General features: G+C 46.7%; 1 protein-coding gene across 4 annotated transcripts; it reads right to left on the bottom strand.

Annotated features, from left to right (window-relative positions):
• Positions 1-1,633: 1,633 nt before the first annotated feature.
• On the bottom strand, positions 1,634-19,036 carry LOC103223750 (Fc receptor-like protein 6). 4 transcript variants are annotated; one of them, XM_073008235.1, is made up of 12 exons: positions 18,763-19,036; positions 16,634-16,674; positions 11,923-11,943; positions 10,090-10,356; positions 9,300-9,584; positions 8,863-9,144; positions 8,331-8,456; positions 5,232-5,297; positions 4,479-4,550; positions 3,321-3,352; positions 3,182-3,244; positions 1,634-2,795 (listed from the first exon to the last, which is right to left on the bottom strand). In XM_073008235.1, exons 1-12 carry the CDS (start codon positions 18,837-18,839, stop codon positions 2,757-2,759), a joined length of 1,371 nt encoding a protein of 456 aa, XP_072864336.1. In that variant the 5' UTR covers positions 18,840-19,036; the 3' UTR covers positions 1,634-2,756. The 4 variants fall into 4 exon arrangements, with proteins under 4 accessions (XP_072864336.1, XP_072864337.1, XP_007974758.2 ...); XM_073008236.1 differs by having other exon boundaries at positions 1,634-3,244; positions 16,634-16,669; XM_007976567.3 differs by having other exon boundaries at positions 1,634-3,244; positions 8,863-8,955.
• Positions 19,037-20,099: the final 1,063 nt, after the last annotated feature.

Genomic DNA, 20,099 nt, shown 5'->3' on the forward strand with positions numbered 1-20,099 from the left:
TGCAAATCGTTGATATTGATGAACAATATGAAACCAATTGACAGACCTCTATTAACAAAAAACTAGATGCTACAACCATATACCTTTTTAAACAAGTAAGGGGTAACTGAGTTTTCTGATGTACGCCACACACCAGGGCTTTGGGCAAGCCTCAGTTCTGTCTTTGGTAAACTGGAAGGAATTTGAACAGGAATGGGGCTGTGTGGAAAGGCAGAACTCTCAGTGCCTGTGAGGCTCTGGCTCTGGTGTCAGGATTCTATGACATTGTCTGGGCCAGGCGCTTTTCTGGCTGACCTTGGTCTTGCTGAACCTCTGAGAGGCTCCTCAGCCCTGCGGTCACTCATGGGCTCAGCAGCAGCTTGGAAGCTGGAAATGCATTCAGAGCTGCCCTGGGCTTAGCCCTCTGGGGTGTGCAGTGATGCTCTTCCTTTTCTTTTTTTAGTTTGAGAGGTGGGGTGTATCCATTATATAAAACCCTTAATTAAAAAAATTTTTACTGTCGTATCATTTTTTCCTAAGAAGAACAAATTATTCGTTTAGTATTTCAAACACATGTAAGAAGGAAATGACAGGTTTCTTCCACCCTCATGGGGCTTTCACTGATAAGCCCATGGGCAGTCCTGGCAGTACCACGGGCTGTTATTGTCGCTGGACCACACTGTATTTAGCGCTCACTAGAAATAGCATGCAGGCAATAGTATCAACAGCTATAGGTACATTTAAAAAACAAAGCAAAATATAAAACAGAAATAAAACCAACTCTGTAAATTCCAGGTTCACCTGGACTGTAACTTCTCTTGTGACTTTCACAGGAAAGGACAACAGCAACAACCACCAGACCTCTAGGGTGTTTAAAAAAATCAAATGGTGCTGCACAGCCAGGCCCCGCTCAAGGATGCCAGTGCCATCTTGAACACACCACCATATAGTATAACCACCTTCAATCACTGGAATTGTGTCTTATGTAACCAACTAGCATGTGGCCTTGCAACCTTACAATGATCATGTGGACACGGAACAGTGGTCAATGTTGTCTTAAAAAAACACCCGCCTCAAAGACCACGCAATCCTGAAAATCTCCCCACAGCATCTCTCAGACCGTAGTCGTCAATATCCCAAGAACTGACCTTTAAGAACAAAATAGAGAGAGATTCGAAATGTTTTCCTATTCCTCTGAGAGAACAATGTTTTAGGGTAAATCTGGTGATATTTCCTGCTGGCATAACCACTCGACAACAGTGCCCCTTTCATTCATTTCTTTTCCCTCTCCACCAGTTGGCATTTGGACTGAGAAAGGGGCCAGCAACGAGAAATAACAGACAGTAAGGCAAAATTACAATGTGAGAAAGTGTATTTGGCTTTTTTTTTTCTTTTTAAAATAAGTGCATGCAAATACATCTAGAAGCATTTCTGACTTGCCAAGTGCTCTGAAAGGGCAGCAGATGCTCTTTCTTTTCAGGGTCAAGGTAAGCATATTCAAAGGGACTGAGGACCATCATAGAAGCACACGTGCACACACACGTACCAAGTCGCACATGAGTCACTTAATGACAGTGATGCATTCTGAGAAATGCGTTGTCAGGAAATTTCATCACTGTACAAACATCATAGTGTGTACTTACACGAAGCCAGATGGTATAGCCTATTACACACCTAGGTTATATGGTATAGCCTATTCTTTTTTTGTTGTTGTTTTTCATTTTCTTTTTTTGGTATAGCCTATTGCTCCTAGGCTACAAACCTGAATATAGTAGGCAGCTATGATACAATGGTATTTTCGTAGTTAACATATCTAAACGCAGAAAAGGTACAGTAAAAATACAATATTAAAGATGAAAAAAATATATACCTGTATAGGACATTTACTGTGAATGGAGCTTGCAGGGCTGGGGTTGCTCTGGGTGAGTCAGTGAGTGAGTGGTGAGTGAACGTGAAGGCCTAGAACATTACTATACACTACTGCAGGCTTTATCAACACTGTATGCTTAGACCACACTAAATTCATGAAAGTATTTTCTTCAGGTCGGGCGCAGTGGCTCATGGCTGTAATCCTAGTACTTTGGGAGGCTGAGGTGGGTGGATCACTTGAGGTCAGGGGTTCAAGACCAGCCTGGCCAACATAGTGAAACCCTGTATCTACCAAAAATACAAAAATTAGGAGGATGTGGTGGTGCATGCCTATAATCCCAGCTACTCGGGCGGCTGTGGCAGGAGAATCACTTGAACCCAGGAGGCAAAGGTTGCAGTGACCTTCGATGGCACCATTGCAAATAGTAAATACATAAACCAGTAACATAGTTGTTTGTTATCATTATCAAGTATAGTGTACTGTACATAATTGTATGTGCTATATTTCTATATAACTAGCAGCGCTGTAGCTTATTTGTACCAGCATCACCACAAACGTGTGAGAAATGCATTGTATTATGATGTTAAGGCAGCTATGATATCACTAGGCAGTAGGAAGTTTTCAACTCCATTATAATCTTCTGGGACCGCTGTTGTGTATGCAGTCTATCACTGACTGAAATGCTGTTATGTGGCATATAACTATTTTATATATATATATATATATTTTTCCTATTTGAAATTAAAAAAAAAATTTTTTAAACTTTTTTTGTTAAAAACTAAGACATAAATAAACACACACATTAACCTAGGTCTACATAGGGTCCGGATCATCAATATTACTGTCTTCCACCACATCATCTTGTCCCACTGGAAGGTCTTCGGGGACAACAACACACATGGAACTGTCATCTCCTATGATAACAAGTCCTCCTTCTGGATACTTCCTGAAGGACGAGAGATATATATATATCGGGGGGAAGTAACATGCTTGTATGGAAATAAAATTTCTGTGGCTTCTGTGTCCAGTGTCACTGACTGACCCTAAGTGTGTGTGTTGGTGGGGGTATCTCCCCTCCCATTCCATTGGTTGGTCTTCTGCTAAGAGGAGAACCCAGGGTTCAGGTGCTCCTGACCAGGACAAGGGCTCAGGGGCTCTGTGATGCTGGGTTTGGGAATTGAAGGAGCCCCAGAAAGAGTCGAGGAGCCCACTGTCCCCCTGAGGAGCACTGGAGACTGGGGGTGGGTGTGTGTTGATAGGAGAACACCGTCACTAGCAGAGAACTTCCTCATAGTCACCAAGGGATTCTTGGAGGGTGTTTCTTATATTCACCTCCTTGGATGAAACCTCACTGGGCTGCAGGCATCTCACCTCTGCATAGATGATAGAACTGTCCTGTGGAAGAGTTGACTTAGGATGAGGAAACAGATGTAAGACAGAGGGTGAGAAAGGAGCAGGGATCCCAGCTCACCTTTCTCTCCGCGGAGAACTCAGCAGGCCTGGCTGTGGGGAAAGAGTGAGTTCAGGTCAGGTCTCTGTGCTTCACAGCAAGTACATCTCCTTCCCACCCCTCCTGGCTGGTTGTCTTCCTCTAGAGAGCCAGGGAAGCCAGCGGGGGAAATTCCTTTCACTCCTCCTCAATCTGGAATGGGGAGACCTGGGTTCTAGTTCCAGTTGGACTACACACCAGCTGTGTGACCTCAGGTCCTGGGGGAACTGCCCTTCAGTTAAGAGACTCTTTGATTGTTCATTTCCCCTACTGCCATTTATGGGAAGGAGCAGAAACCCTACGCCAATTCAAACCCATTTTTGCAGACTAGGAATTGAACTAGCAGAGCAGGTAAGACATTAAAACGACAGCAACAACAAAACTCCCTGTTTTGAACATCTATTACGTGTAGACAATTTTTAAGGTTTGTTTCTAGAACCTAGGTTCCATTCCTAACAACTTATGCAAAGCAGGCATTGTCTCCCCTTTATAGATTAGGCTCAGAGAGGACACCTGACTTGCCAAGTCCACAGTAAGTAAGTACATAGAGTCAGGTTTCAAACTCAGTTCTGAGACTCAGAAACCCAAACTCTTCCCATGATGCCACATGGCCTATTTCTCTGTTAAAGGACCAGCCTTTCCCCCACCTCTGCCACCTGACTCTGACAGCTGTGGCTGGAGCTCATGGTCTTCTTGACTCCATCTTATAGTGAGGGCTGTCCTGCTTAGATTTAGACTCTGGAGCAAAGGAAGATTACATCATTTTTTCTCTCTTTTCTTTGTCCTTCACATTGCTCAGGAAAGGGCAAAAAACTCCCTGCAGTTATCATGGTAACAGTGGTGGAGGAGATGGTGTTGAGAATGGTGAATGTAGTGGTCATGGTGGTGTCTGTGGTGAGCATGGTAGTGGAGGAGATAGGTGGTGGTGGTCATGGTAGCATTGATGATGGTGTGAAGGTGAAGGTGGTAGTGAAAGAGGAGATGGTGATGACAATAATGGAGATAAATATGATGGTCTTGGTGATAGTGGTGGTGGTCACAGTAATGATAAAAGTGGTAATGACAGTGGTAGTGATACTTTCATTGTAGGTCCAAAACTTCTGTTCGTAAAAGTACCAAGTTTGGTCTGAGATCACTCACCTTCACTCCTCTTTGAGGTTCTATGCACCACAGAGTAGACAACACCTTCATCTTTCTCTTTCTGGTGATGCACTGAAAGAAGGAATGAGGCTTAAATAGGATCCACCTGATCTACCACTTCATGCCATAAGTGTCCTGAAGACATGGAGAGAAGCTCATTAGGGGCTCTGTTATGGTGATAAGTGGCAATGGGGGTTGGTCACTAATGTGGGGATAGCTATCATGGCAAGAGGAGTCAGGACCCTTTAGCACTTTTTTTTTTTTTTTTTTTTTTTGCAGCTTCCCTAGCCCTGACACTGTTTAACCCAGAGGTTGACAAACTTTTTCTGTAAAAAAGGTAGTACATATTTTTGGCTTTGTGACCTGTATAATCTCTGTCACAACTATTCAACTCTGTAATATGAAAGCCCTCAAACAAAATAAACAAATGAGCATGTCTGTGTTACAGTAAAACTTTATCTACAAAAACAGGCAGTGTGCTGGGTTTGGCCCATGGGCCATAGGTTTGCCAACCCTTGGTCCAAACCTTCCCTGCCCCGTCTCCTGCAGCCCTGGCTCCCTTCCCACCTCCCTCTCCCACCACCAACTCCATAGCACTCTCTCCTCACGCCCTTTCTAGAAGCTGTTTGTTTTCCTTCCCCAGATGCCTCCAATTCCTGAGACACAGGGCTCAGGAAAGCTCCCTTCTTACTTCCCTTAAGAAGTTCTTCTTGGCCCACATGGGCAGACCACCGTCCTGCTGGAAGTCCTTACCATTGGCATATAGTGGGCACTGCTCTCCACCTGGAGCTGGGGGAGGTATCTGGGATGGAAGGGGCCCTAGGAGATACAAAGGCATGATTCACTGGGTGTCCCTTAGATGGCAGGTGGGACAGGGGACAGGAAAGCTGTAAACAAGAATGACAGGGAGGCCACTGGAGGTTTGAGGCCAGTTTGATTAGGAGGGCTAATTCACAGGTCTGGACACGGTTGATTTTTATGGGATGTTTCCTTTGAAAAAATACCCTAGATGGCTCCATGGGAATCATAAACTAGGAGAAAGTAAGGTGAGCAAGAATGGATCACATTTTTGCTCTCCTCCTAGGAGACGGCCTAGGCTTACAAGTCAAGGTGCTTTTCAGAAGGAAGAAAAGCTAATAACTTTGACCATACACTATATGCCAGACATGGGGGCAGGCAATCCAAATAAAATATAATCTTTCTAGTAAAGCACCTGACCAGTGACCAACACATAGTTGGATTTCAAAAACACCTCTCTTCCTAATTCTTTGGTATCTAATATTTTTCACAACCATCTTGCAAAGGTTGATATTTTTATCTCCATTTCATAGATGAGGTGACTGCTGCTGGGAGAGGTGACTTATATAAGGTCACAGTAAGTGGTGGAGACAGAATCTTCATCCAGGTTTGTATGCCTTTTCTCCACTAGCACACTGCCTCTGGAACAGCAGGTGCTTCCAGATCTTTAAAGGTAACTCTTGGGATAGGAATTGGGTCACATGTAGATTTTAGAACACTTGGGTCATGCCTGGTGCCCAAGAAATACTCATTACACTAACAGCTAGAAAGCATCAGAATCAGCAGGTAGGATATGTGGAAATGGCTTCTCCTGTAAAATCAAGAGGGGATTTATGGAGACTTAGACAGATCCCCAGCAATTAAGCATTCTCCAGTGCTTATTTGTCAGGGCTAAGAAATGAGCCTCAGTTTCCGAGTCTCCATTCAATGAAGAGTTCCATGAGTTTGATAGAACTTTATTTTATGTGATGTGTGACAACAGGTAGTAAAAGGAATGCTTTTAAACAAGCACAGCAGAACCTGTACATGCAGGTGAGTGCTACTTTGAAGTGGACCCCTTGCATGACCATATCCTTGTTCCAGTAACACCATCATTCATCAAATGTTCTAAAAATTGACTTTGGACATTACATCTGTTGACTGTGTTTGGTGGTGGCATATTTCTCTTTGTTAAAGAACAGCTATGATATTTGGAAATGGTTGTGAGTCTCCCAGAGCTGGATTTGGAGAATAAGGCTATTGATCTGGCTGTTTTTCCTGCGTAGCTATGGAATTGGTCCTGAAAGTGACTTTCTGAGCAATATTCTAGAGAATATTTTGTGCGCCTGAGATTCTGAGATGTTAAGATCACCACCAGCAGTCCTGTTTGCATGAGAGACAGGCTCCTTAGTAAAATGAAGCCTACCTGCTCCAAGGTTGGCAGTGGGTGTGGTGGTGATGGTCTATAACCTCTACATCAAGAGGATGCTCTTTTGTTCTCTGTGAAAGGCATCTTCTTCTTGAGGATCTTTCAATAGTGGCCACTGTTTCACCATCTTGTTTGGGGCTGGGGAGGGAGGCAGTTGTGCTACATTACTCTGCCATTACTCTGCCTTTAATGCTTTGACTCAGAGGTGAGTGGACAGAAACAGAAACACCTGTATTACTGAGGCCAGGCTAGGCCATTTGGAGGAGACTTCATTAGACACAATGACAGTAGAACTCACAGATCTTTGGTGTGTGGTTCCCTACTTCAGCTGTCTCCCCAGTAGCTCTGGGTCTCCTCTCCTTTTCCCCCACTATGAAGGGATACTTAAAGCAAGTCTAGCCTGTAGTGAATCCAGACTCAAGACTAGTGAGAAGGGTGGGGATGGGAAGTTGTATGGACAAAGACTATAAATTCAAAAGGGGAGAGGAAGTTGAAGTCTGGTCCAAGCCCTAACTAGGTGCCCGGTGAGGCAGGGTATTGGGACTAGGGCTGGGGAGAGACCCTTTCAGGTACCCTGGTGGATGCAGGAAGGAATGCTTTGAACGTATGACTGGGTGGTCTTCCTTAATTAGCAGGATGGCCTAGCTCCTGGAAAACTCGTCCCAAATTTCTCAACAGAGGGAGCTGCAAACTTAAATAAGTACATCTGTCTTTGGAGGTCTATGAGAGCAATCACTTTTGTCCCAGACAAGCAGAAAGTAAAAACATTGCCCCTGCAGAGGAGGAAGTGGTGTTGAGTTGAACCTCTGTATGCAGATTTGAAGCCCTAGGAATGAACCAACACCAGATAGCTTTGACACTGGTAGCCATTCCTTACATGTGGCCTGAGTCGAGCAAAGGTTAGAGTTGGAATAAACGTGTGGCCACCCAAACTAATTGCTTTGAAAGCCATCATTCATTCTTATGATCACGACTGAGACAGGAAGAAGAAGGAAGTCTGGAATAGCAAAATAAATAGATAACCTGAAATATCATTTATCTGATTGTTTTCCTCTACGTCAGAATTTTAACCTACCTTTTTATTTTCAGTGACTTTGATTAGAAGCATTAGAGAATGCACAGAGGAGAAAGGGCAGCCTGGGAACCTGCTGGGGCGATCTGCTTAGATGAGAATGAGAATTTACTGAGCACCCACTATGTGCCAGTCTAAGCAGATCAGAGCTCTGCTTAGCAGAGCTCAATGAGAGAGAAAGGAGGAGGTCTTTTCTTTTCTTTTCTTTTTTTTTTTTTGTCATATTCCTAGCCACAGATTGTCTTCCAAATGTAAAGGATACTGACATACATCACGTTTGGCTTGTAATAGTTCCTTGGTTTATGTTCTATTCATGCTGAGTGTGCAGTTGTGTGTTTGTGTGCATCTCTGGATGACTGTGAGCATGTGAGCGAGTGCATGTGTGTATATGTCTTGGAAGCATTAACCGTCCTTCCATGTGCCCCTTTGTGTGACACAGGAAGAGAAGTCCCCCCTCCCACCCCACACCCAGGAGAAGAGAGTGGCTGGCCCTGTCAGATTCTGGCTTTCCAAAGGCTGGGCAGGGCCTCGCACAGGGATTCAGCAGCTAAGAAAGCCAAGAAGTGTTACTGACCAGCTTTTCTCCAGGGTCTCAAATAAACCAGAAGTGCAGCAGCAATGACCATCATGCCAAGCAGGCTCGCAGGCAGCCAAGGAACCAGCCAGTTGCTGCTGGTGGGAGTGGACAAGACTTGAGAACCTGGGAATGGGGAGAAGAAGCTGGCCATGAGCACTGAGGATAAAATTCAGAAATGCATTTCAGCCTGGCATGGAAGAGGCAGAATGAGGTATTAGAGGAAGCATCTAGCCTGTGGGAGCCTCATAGATGGGCATGAAGGATGGCTCAGGGGATGGCAGCAAGGATGATGGTGACACCATGAGTGACCAGGTAACTGCTCTCCCCATAATGGTCCCCACTCCATGGACTTCAATATTTCTCTGCCAGGCTCAGTGGACAGATGGACCAATTAAGGTCCATGCTCGGTCATGCAGTGGCTGCCATGGGTCCAGCACTGTGCCAGGCGTGGTGGGAGGTACACAGAGGGTGAGATCTGACCCCCGTCAGCTTGCTGGGGCTCAAAGCTTTGTTGGAGGACAAAACGCACCCTTCAGAGAGAGCTTCTTGGGCTCACTCCTCTCTCTGGAGACACCGTTCTCAGCCTCGCAGGAGTAGTTCCCAGCATCCTGCTCTGACTTCACTGGGAAGAGGAGGGAGGCGTTTCCACCACAGGGAGCTGAGTGGTTCCCCACAATCTTCTCATCAAGGTAGAACAAGTACAGGACTGGAGGGGAGCCCCTCTGGGCCTCACAGAGGAGCTGGACCATGTCCCCCACAGCAGGGTCAGTGGGTCCGTGGTGCAGAGTGAGCACAGGACGGGACACAGGAGCTGGGATGCACGTGGGGTGGGAGGCTCAGTCTGACCACCCAGGACCCTGGCTCCCTCCTCTCCTGGGGACCTTTCCCCAACTCCTTTCCCCCCAGGGGATCCCATTGCCTGATGCCCAGGTCCCTGGGGGCGTCTCCACTCTCTCGCACACTTACCCTGCACTCTGACCTCCAGCTGGGGGCTCTGCTTCTGGACCTGGCCACCCTCGGTGGCCACCTCACACCAGTAAAGCCCAGAGTCTCCCTCCTTGACTCCTGGGATGCAGAGTTCTGGGTGAGGGTCCCTGTCCTGCAAGGTGTGGCTGTCCTTGTGGAAGGAGAAAAGGAGCCTCAAGGCTGACCTCAGGGGATGCAGCTTTGTCTGACATCTCAGGGTCATCAGGCTACCCTCTCGGGGCTCAGGAGAGGGGGCGGCACTCAGCACAGGAGGTGGGAACAGCTCTGGGGAGATGCAGGCCCAGGGCTCAGGAGGGGAGTCCCGGATGATGAAGCCCCAGAAGGCTGAGGCCTGAGCTTCTACTCATCCCGGGCTGCAGCCTGGGCACACTGATGAGAGGCAGTTTGATCCCCAGGACCTGTCCTCTTGTCCTCATCTACAAGCTCTGAAATGACTCCCACACAGCCAGGTCCTTCTGGAATCTTAGAAGTCAGAGGCAGAGGGGCCCTTCGAGGTCCTCTAGTCCACAGAGGGGAAGGGTGAGCCTGGCTCTTTCCAGTGCCCCCGTTCAAGGAATCTCCCCACTCCTTCCCCTGGCTCCATATGTGCCCCACAGTGGGGAGAGGGGGGTATTGAGACAACATCTTGGGAAACCTCAGGGCCCCATTCATTGGCCCAGCATGAGGGGCAGCCAGTGACAGGGGTCCTGTCCAGAGAGCTACTCGCCTGTAGATACGGGATCCTTGAGTGGCACCTCCTGCCCCACAAACTCCCAAGCTGGTGACTCACCTTGGACTTGAACCATGGCAGTCTCTGAAGTTAGTGTGAATATCTGTGGAATATACATCACCTGCCCAGTGCAGCCGTACTGGCCACGGCTCTGCACTGTTGCTGCTCCCATGGACAAAATCTGGTTTTCCTTAGAGAAATGAAGGAATTTTCCATCTCTGTAGAACTTCACCTGAGACAGTGGTGTATTCTTCCACCCCTGACATTGCAGAGTCAGGGCATCTCCTTCAAACACAGGGTTTGGCCAGGCTTGGAGGTACAGCCAGGCTGCGAGACAGAGAAACAGGGCAGCCCTGGAGTTGCAGGTCCCATCGGTCACTTCTCTCTCTCTGTCTCCCAGCCTAAGGCCTCCCTCTGGGGATGGAGGCCCTTGGATGGCACCAGTGCAGTGTCACTGTCTCCAGTCTTTCATGCCGACCAGAGAAGGGCAGGACCTGGACTTCCTTTACTCCTTCTCCTTCCTTTCCTTCTTCTCTCCTTCCTCTTCCCTCTTTCTCTTTATTCCTTTCTCTTCCCCTCCCCTTCTCTCCTCTCCCTGTGTCTTCTCTCTGGCTTTCCTCCCACCCACCCTCCTTGTCTTCCTTTATATTGCACTTTCCTCTCTGCCTTGCCAAGCTTGGCTTAATTGCATTCATTCTGTTCATTGTCTTGCCTCATTCCTCCTGATTCAATTCCCTCCAGCCTAGATTGGCTTCTCCTCCTCTGGCTACCTAATGTGACACTTTCTGCAACCTTCACTGCTGTTAATAGCAGCATCTGTGTCTACCAGAAAGCAGTTGGTGGGGAGTGTTGGAGGTGCCACAGCCTGAGCTCTCTCCTTCCTGCCTTCCTCATTGGGCTTCTCCAGGCCCAGCCTCCATCTCTACCTCAGCAGGGCATTTCATCTTCCACCACTCTCATGGAAAGGATCTGTTCTCTCTGTCTCTATTCCTAAAATGTATTCTGTGCCCTGATGTGAGCAGGAGAAGAGCTCCCAGGGATCCACTATCACCTGCAGGGCAGCAGCATCATTGCCTGCAGGGCAGGCTGAGCCTGTCCTCAGTCTGTATCTGTCCCTAGGCTGTATCATATCTTTGATAAGCCAGACACCCCCATTCCCAGACAGCCTTCTGAGCCGTCCTGATGGCTTGAGACTAATGAAGAGTAACTGTTAGGGAGCCTCAGCATATCCTGCTCTTGTCTAGATCTTCTGGATCCTTAGGACCCACTCTCCTCACCCTGGAAGAAATGATGCTTACCGCATTACTGAATGGCAAGCCTTGCTTCCACTACTGCTTTTCCTAGCAGCACTAAGTATTGGTTTGAATTATCTCCCCCTGGAATCACAGGGAATGTCCTTGGAGGTCAAGATTTCATAGATCAGAATTTTTTCCTGTTTGACAGAAAGCTCCATGGAGGTCAGTGTCACCGAATGGGCTGGAGGGAAGGGGATCTGAGGAAGCAAGGAAGGCTGATCAGCAGACAAAGGTACCTGCTTCTCTGAACATAAAAGGAAGGAAGAGAGTCCCAGTCTTGTTGAGTTGAGAATATAAGAGCTCCAGAACCACATGGAGAGAAGACAGAGGCCATAACCACTTTTAAGGGTATAGGATAGAGACCTAGAGCCCCACTGCTGAGGCTTGGGTCACCTTGGGACTACCCTCGGCCTTAGACTGGTAGAGTTCCAGGTTCCTCCTTTTCCTGGGAACTGGCCAAGACACCTGAGGAAGGGGCCTCGTCTGGTGCTGCTGTGCAGATGTTTCTGGGGGATCCCATGGCACTGTCCTGTTCCCATCCAGTAAGTTGTGGCCCATAGACATACTTTGAATTAGAAGAGACATGGACACAACTTACCAGTTTTCCCAACACAGGGAACTGCAAGATAACAAAGTAACATAATTAGGTTAAGTAGCAAAAAGAGCTTTCTGACAAGGAGGCCTGTCACTTCAGCAATTGGGACTTACACCCATTCAACCAACCACCCAGCCACCAAACCACCCATCCACCCATCCACCCAACCATCCAACCACATAGCCACTCAACCGCCAAGCAACCCAGCCATCAGCCATCCAACCATCCAACTACACAGCCACCCAACCACCCAGCCACCCAGCCATCCCATCATCCAACAACCCAACCATCCAACTATTCAACCACCCAACCACCCAGCCACCAAACCACCCATCCACCCATCCACCCAACCACCCAACCATCCAGCCACCCAGCCATCCCATCATCCAACAACCCAACCATCCAACTATTCAACCACTCAACCACCCAGCCACCAAATCACCCATCCACCCATCCACTCAACCATCCAAACATCCAGCCACATAGCCACTCAACCACCAAGCAACCCAGCCATCAGCCATCCAACCGTCCAACTACACAGCCACCCAACCACCCAGCCACCCAGTCATCCCATCATCCAACAACCCAACCATCCAACTATTCAACCACCCAACCAGTCAGCCATTTGACTATTCAATGTTTATGGTGGATCTACTCCCTAGAACTCTTTGCTCTATCTCAGTTCAAATATTGCCTTCTCAAACACGTCTTCCCTGAGACTCCAAACAGAAGAATTTTCCCCAGTCACTAAAACACTGCCCCATTGTATTATCATCAAAGCACTTATCACTATTTGAATTTATCTTATTCATTAAATTGCTTACATGTTATCACCTGTCTGTCTGTCTAGAATGTAAGCTCCACATTAGCAGGGACTCTGCCTATCTTACTCGTTGCTATATTTTCTATGCCTAGGACCTGTGCCTGGAACACAGTCTGTGTTCAGTAAGCATCTTATTTTATTTTATTTTATTTTATTTATTTATTTTTGAGACGGAGTCTCGCTCTGTCGCCCAGGCTGGAGTGCAGTGGCGCAATCTCGGCTCACTGCAAGCTCTGCCTCCCGGGTTCACGCCATTCTCCTACCTCAGCCTCCCCCGTAGCTGGGACTACAGGCGCCCGCCACTGCGCCCGGCTAATTTTTTTCTATTTTTTAGTAGAGACGGGGTTTCACCATGGTCTCGATCTCCTGACCTTGTGATCCACCCGCCTCGGCCTCCCAAAGTGCTGAATAAATGCACGAATGCTTTCCTTTGCATCCGGTTGTATGAGGTGGGAAGCAAAAAGTAGAAAACACAGGACTAGACTCTTGCACGAATGTGCCAGAGAACCCATATAGCAAGGGCACGGCCTGATTCTTGTGTTCCCATCTGTCCACAGAACTCTGGTGAAAAGGGTACAGAAGTTATCAGACTGAGGAGGCCAAGTCCCCTGAAAGAGTAATCATTAAAGGATGTGAGACATTGTCAGGCAGCACAGATGAATAAGAGAACTACAAATAAACTGGATGCATCCCACATCATGCTTGCATCTTGGATGTGCTGCATTCATCCTTTTAAATGAGTGGTGTGAGAATAAGTAACCTGGGAAGAGAGGCCAACTCACAAAATGATGACAGATATGGTTAGGTAGGTTTGAATAACCCAAGTAATGGAAGACTCGAAATTGAAGGTCACAGCTGGATATGAAGCAGTAAAGAATCTTCCGGACTTTGGGGCAAGGTGTGAAAAAATGAATGAATGTAGGGCTGAGTGCAGTCAGTCCAGCCAATCCTCATACATTTATTTGTGTCCTTCATTGCTGACATGTCCTAGGTATTTTGCTTAACACCAAGAAAATGCAAGAATGGTCTTGGGAGGGCTGGGTGAAAACCCTCTAAGAGCAGATGTTTGGCTCTGTCACATGGTGTCATCTTTGTTTTCTACAATACTTTGGACACAGATGGAATCTTTCAGCTCCATTCTCTATTCAGCTCAGGGTCAGCTCAGTCATAAGTTCTCAAGAGTGTGCAGAACAATGAGTCTCTTCCTCATCATCCCTCCATTTCCACCCCTAACCCCCATCTATGAGCTTGGTGCAGTGGAAAGCATGCAGGATTTGGAATCAGATGACCTGGACTTGAGTCATGAATGTGACTCTTTCTGTATGACCTTGAACAAGTTGTCTAAATTCCAAGAGCCTTCAATATCTCGTTCTGTCATATCACATAATAGAAATGATAATAGTCATTTTTTTTTTTCTTACAGTGTAGTTGTGAAGGTTATATTGACCCACTGCCTGGGAAAGTGGTTACTACACTAACTGAAGGCAGAAAGAAGGCCTGACCTCAGAGTGACAGAGACCTTACTCTGTAGTAATGTCTTCCTTCCCTCCCCCTCCTCACTGGAAAACAATTTTGCAGCTACGAAGTGCTAAACAAGCAGGGTTGAGGCCACTGAAGTCAAAAACAAGACAGAAGGCACCCAGGAAGCATAGATGCACTTAAAATGAGCTCATGCCCCCAAATCCCGATGACCTGCTGCCCATGGTACTGCAAGATCTTGGAGGTGGGATTACAAACTTGTTTTCTTGGAGGTGGGATTACAAACAATCAAAACAGCAGCCAACTGGGAACATACACAGAGGGTGACACCTGCTCACAGCAGTTTCTGCAATGAGGGCCCAGGGACCTCCATCAGCCATATAGGCCAAAGATGAGGTGACAGTATAATGAGGTGGCCGAGAGCTACTGTCAAACCAAGTTCCATAATAGAGTTCCAAAAAATGAAGGCAGCAGCCCCTGCCAACTCTAGGAGCAGGATAATTTCCTCTTAGAGTTTCTGAGGGATCGGGAGATATTTATCTGGGAAAGATACAACAGAGGAGAGACACAAAATACTTGGTGGGCTAAGCTTAAAAGAAGGGAGTGACTTATTCTGAGTTACTTTATAGGACAGAAATGGAAACTAGAGGGATCAGGGAGGCAGATTTCAGCTCACCATGAAGAACCCTCTCACTACTGAGCTCTACCACTGTGGAACAGGGTGCTGTGCCAAGCCGCAGCAGTCACATTGCTGGGAGCGTTGTGTGGGACCCCATGACACCTCCTATGGATGCTGTGGGAGTACGCAGGGAGCAGGCTCCAGTGGTAGGAGGGAAGTTGGCTAATGTTCAGCTCAGAAGAAAATTAAGCTTAATTTCCCAAACTTTAAGTACATATTTCACAATCAGCCAGGTCCCAGCATGCTCAATGTCAGGGTTCCTTTCCTGCTGGAGTCCTGACAGCCAATAATAGTAATAGCCACCAATTTATTATGACCACACCCTGCTCTTGAGAGAGGAAATAGCAGCTCTACATGATACATGTTTCTACACACCCAGCCGCAGGGCCTGTGATTTAGGCTGTTTTTCTGGGGTCCCTGAGCATCACATGGGACCAAATGTGCTGGTGCTGGGTTCTCCATTACACTGTGCACCAGTCAGCCTGTCACTGACTCCCTTCCTCTCCTCCTTGGCTGTCTGTCATCCTTGTCCTGGGTTCCAAGCTGGAACACTCTCTGACTGTATCTAGACAACTCCAAGGGCTGTTCCTTTTACAAGGTAGTGCCATTTGCTCCTGTGAGTCTTGTGCCTGGAGTATATCCAGGCACTGCCTCAGTGTGAGCGTTAGACCTTTCCATTTGTCCAAACGGCCATTCATAAAACACACAGAGTAACACGCTACGCTGGAGAAGGAACATTGAGTGGAACAGGCATTTTCCTCACAGGGTCAAATTCTCACAAACTCTGTCCAGGAAGAGGTTATATTTAGGAACAGTTTTGCTTTTCTAGTTCAATGAAAACAAACAGCAAACAAGCTATTGGGACCAAGAATTAAAAAGTAGGTCCACTTGGAAACTGTAAAGTGAAACAAAATATATGCACAAATTATTTCTTTTAGGTATAAGGGGGGTGATACTGGCTGAGACTGAGCTGGGTCTGGGGGAGCCCAGTGACCCTCCCCATGCAATCCTCCACCCTTAGACCAGCTCCCTCAGTTACAAGTAACCTGCATGAGGAGAAATGGAGAGAAAAGAGAGAGGCATGGATCAGATAATGAAGCTGACTCTTCAAACCAGCCCCATGGGTCTGAAACAGCCTCCAACAGAGAGAAGATGTATGCGGAAGACAGACGGTCAATTTGAAAAGGGCTTTGGTTACTCAGGGCACAGGCCTTTCAACCAGGTGAGAGGTCTGATCATTGTTAAGTGGTTCTAAGAAAATGCTGAGGCTCCATAAAAATATGTCACCCTGTAAAATTCCACCTCCCATTGCTGAGCAAAACGTCTGGGACTGTTATCCCTCATTTCCCTGACTCCTGCCGTGTTGCCCCCAGCGGCCTCTTTCCCTTCTGTAACTTCAATTTCCTTTTGAGACAACTATTATTAGTATTTTAACCTGATATCACAAGGTAGAAATGTCATTGGGAAGTTAGGGGATCTTGTAATGTGATTTTCTGCCTCCCTAATTTATCTCTAACGTATCAAAGGGCTGCCCTGCCAAGGACCCAGGACAATGGGATAGGAAACACTGAGGAGTTTCTCCTACCCCAGTGCCCATCTCTCCCAAGCATGCCCAGGTGCACGCACCTGTTTTGAGCTCCAGCCACAAACCCACTGGAATTGGAAAAGGTGTCTCAGGGATGACTTATGGTCCTTAGTGCTCTAGGAGGGGATGCCCAAGCTGGTTGACTTACCAAAGAGCAGCACAGCCGTCCAGAGCAGCATGGGGCCTGTCCTGGCACAGAGGAGGGAACACAGGTCAGAAACAGGCTGGGTGAAGCTGGCAGAGAGCAGTCAGGCCTCAGGATCGAAGGTGGGTAAGTGACCTAAGCTGGGTGGTGCTATAGCTTGATAATTGAAATAGGAAGTGGGAAAGAAACTTACAAAGCTCTAATTGGTATTTCTTCTTTGGCTGAAGAAGTATTACATGAATAAATTTTCTTGAACACTAAACATGAAGGAGTCAGTAAGTCACTAATAAATCCCTGACATTTTCTGTGGCTTCAACAAGCCTATGCCAGGGAACTAGGATGGAACATGGTTACGGGACACCTCCACTAGAAAGATCCAGAGACTGCCCGAATTTGTTTGTCCTCAGTATCATTCGGCCTGGGAGGCAGCGCAGCACTGGAAAACTAAGATCATCCACCCCTTGACTCCCAAGCGACCTCCCAGCTTCCCAGGCGCTCCTGTCTCCAGCGGTAAACGTTTGTGGACGCTGCAATGCGACGGAGAAGTGGAGCCCTGAGGACGGTTCACAGGATCCTCAGTTCAAGAAGGAATCAAGCATCGATGAGTATGGAGTAGAACACAGATGGAGCTTCGGAATCTGAGGCTTTTAAGACTGTCAGGTGTTATTTTGAGAAGAATTCTTCCTTAAAAGACACCATTAAGAAAGGGAATAGACGAGTTGTGGTGTGATGAGATAGTTTAAATACATGCGGTTGACAAAGGGCCCACATAAGAAATAAAAGAATTTCTGCAAGTCAATAAGAAAAAGACAGACAAATACTAGAAAAATGGGCAAAAATAATTGGATAGGTACTTCACAGAAGCAGATATCCACGTGTCAAATCAACATAGCACAAGGAGCTTGATATCATAAATCACTGTGGGAACGCAAATTTAAATCACAGTAAAGATACCACTACACCTTCCGTAAGAATAAGGGAGTGATACCGGCTGAGACTGAGCTGGGTCTGGGGGAGCCCAGTGACCCGCCCCATGCAATCCTCTCCTGAGTATTGGTGAGGATGTGAAGAAACTAGAACTCTTGTACACCACCAGTGGGAATATAAATGGTACAGTCACTAGAAAATGGCTTGGCAGAATCTACCAAAACTAAACACAAGGATCCCTGATGGTTCAGCATTTTCACTCTTGGGTAGATGTTGAACAGAAATGTATACATACAGGCATCAAAAAACTTGCACACGAGTGCTCATAGCAGCATCATTTGTAATAGATACAAACTGGAAATTATTCAATGTTCCCTCAACAAAGAAAGAGGTCCCACATTCCCATCTCCCCTGGGGACAGAACATGAGAGTTTGCGGTGAAACACGGAGTCAGGCAAAATACTAGGAAGCATTTTCTTTCTTTCTTTCCTTCTTTCTTTCTTTCTTTCTTTCTTTCTTTCTTTCTTTCTTTCTTTCTTTCTTTCTTTCTTTCTTTTCTTTCTTTCTTTTCTTTCTTTCTTTTTCTTTCTTTCTTTCCCCTTCTTTCTTTCCCTCCCTCCCTCCCTCCCTCTCTCTCTCTCTCCTCTTTCTCTCTCTCTCTTTTTCTTTCTTTCTTTCTTTCTTTCTTTCTTTCTTTCTCTTTCTTTCTTTTTCTTTTCTTTTCTTTTCTTTTCTTTTCTTTTCTTTTCTTTTCTTTTCTTTTCTTTTCTTTTCTTTTCTTTCTCCTTATTATTTAGAAGGAGTCTCGCTCTGTTGCCCAGGCTGCAGTGTAATCTTGGCTCACTGCAACCTCTGCCTCCCGGGTTCAAGTGATTTTCCTGCCTCAGCCTCCCAAGTAGCTGAGATTACAGGCATGAGCCACCATGCCCGGCTAAGCATTTTCTTATGGTAAAGTTATTCCTGGAAATCTTTAAGTGAGAAGTTCTACACAGTCTGATGGAATTTGATGTGCTTATTGCTGAGGCCGGGGATGGAGAGAGAGAATTTTCTAAGTTTTCTTGCCCTAGATTATCTGATTCAGTGGAAGTGGAAAACTAATTTGACACTGCCAGGCATTTTTTTTTTTTTTTGGTGACTCAGTTGTTTAGGAAAGAGGTAAAAGTAGTGAGGAAGTAAAGTAGGAAGAAAATCTCTTGTCCACTCACCTAAAGATGGCAACATTCATACATTTTCCTCTATCGTTCTCTTTCCAACAGATCTCCTGAGTTGTCTCCAGCTTCATTCAGTTGCAGGTCCTGTGGTTGTGTGGAGGCCCTGCAGGGCAGCAGCTGGGGCAGGAGAGAGAGGGGATAACCGCAAGTGGTCTAGCTTGCAAACACCTACGGTGGTTTGCACACAGAATGGTTGACACCTCTGCCCTGGCAACTTCTGCTTTCTCTGGGTTCTAGCGGCATGAGAGCATGAACTGCATCTGACCTTTCACACTTCCCTTGCAGAGTGAGATGCTGTTGCGCCTTCAGAGGTATTGGTGAAACCAGCTCTCTGAGCTGAGCTGGCTGCATGTCATTCCCTTGGGGATGAAGGTGACCCTCGGGGAGCAGCAACAGGGCTGCTGCCCAGGTTAGGAATCTTCCAGGACTCAGGCTGACCTTGAACTGATAATGGGATGGGTTAGCGGAGATATTAAAACCCATGATACTAACACTAATACTCTAAGGGAATTCAGGGGCTAAAAGGAGGTGGGAGGAAAATAGAGTGTGGATGAGGATCCAGAAGAGGCTCCAGGCCCAGGTGCTCTCATCGCTCAGAGTCAGTTGTCAGGGTGGCATTAGTCAGGGACAATGGCCGTTGGGGAATAGGATAAGTCACTGCAGCTCCCAGAGGCGAGAGGGGAGAGCAGGAGAGCTTGGGGTAGGGGACAGCTCTGCATGGTAGGCCCTGGAGCCCAATATCTGCGCTTGAATCCTCATTCTGGATACGAATCTGGTGAGAGACCCTGAGTAAGTTTTTAACCAGTCTGTTCCTCAGGGTCCTTATCTTTAAAGTGGATAAATAATTATACCTGCTTCATAGGGTTGTTATGAAGGTTAAACAAGATTAAAAACATGAGACGCACTCAGACAGCAAGATCTAATAGAACTTTCAGTGATGATGAAATGTTTTCTGGGCTGTCTAGTTTGGTGGCCACGTAGCGCTATTAAGCATTTGAAATCGACTCATGAGATGGAGAAACTGAAGTTTTAATTGTTTTTACTTTAGTTGAAATTTAAAAAAATTTAAATAGCTCCATGTGACAAGTGTCTGCCTCCTTGGATACTGCAGACTTAGACCAATGCCTGCGAGTAGGAAGTGCTCGGTGAAGGTGAGCTATTGTAAGAAGTGTGGGCCAGGAAGCCTTAACTACCAGAGCCTTCCTCTCAACCTTAGTATTTTGAGTGAAGCCCAGAAAGATAAGTACTTTGTGCAAAGGCACTCAGCCAGAAAGTCTGCTGCGATTGGAGTCTCATCCATAGCTGGAACCACAGGCCCATGGAGAAACCTG

This window comes from Chlorocebus sabaeus, chromosome 20, assembly GCF_047675955.1.
Source record: "Chlorocebus sabaeus isolate Y175 chromosome 20, mChlSab1.0.hap1, whole genome shotgun sequence".
Classification (NCBI taxonomy): Eukaryota; Metazoa; Chordata; class Mammalia; order Primates; family Cercopithecidae; genus Chlorocebus; species Chlorocebus sabaeus.

Coding starts and splice junctions, on each gene's coding strand:
- LOC103223750 (XM_007976561.3), bottom strand. CDS start 18,839: ATGAAGCTGGAGACAACTCAGGAGATCTGTTGGAAAGAGAACGATAGA. Junction 16,675..18,762: donor ATGAATGTTGCCATCTTTAG/GTGAGTGGACAA, acceptor CCTCTGTGCCAG/GACAGGCCCCATGCTGCTCT. Junction 3,353..4,478: donor AACCTCAAAGAGGAGTGAAG/GTGAGTGATCTC, acceptor CTTTCCCCACAG/CCAGGCCTGCTGAGTTCTCC.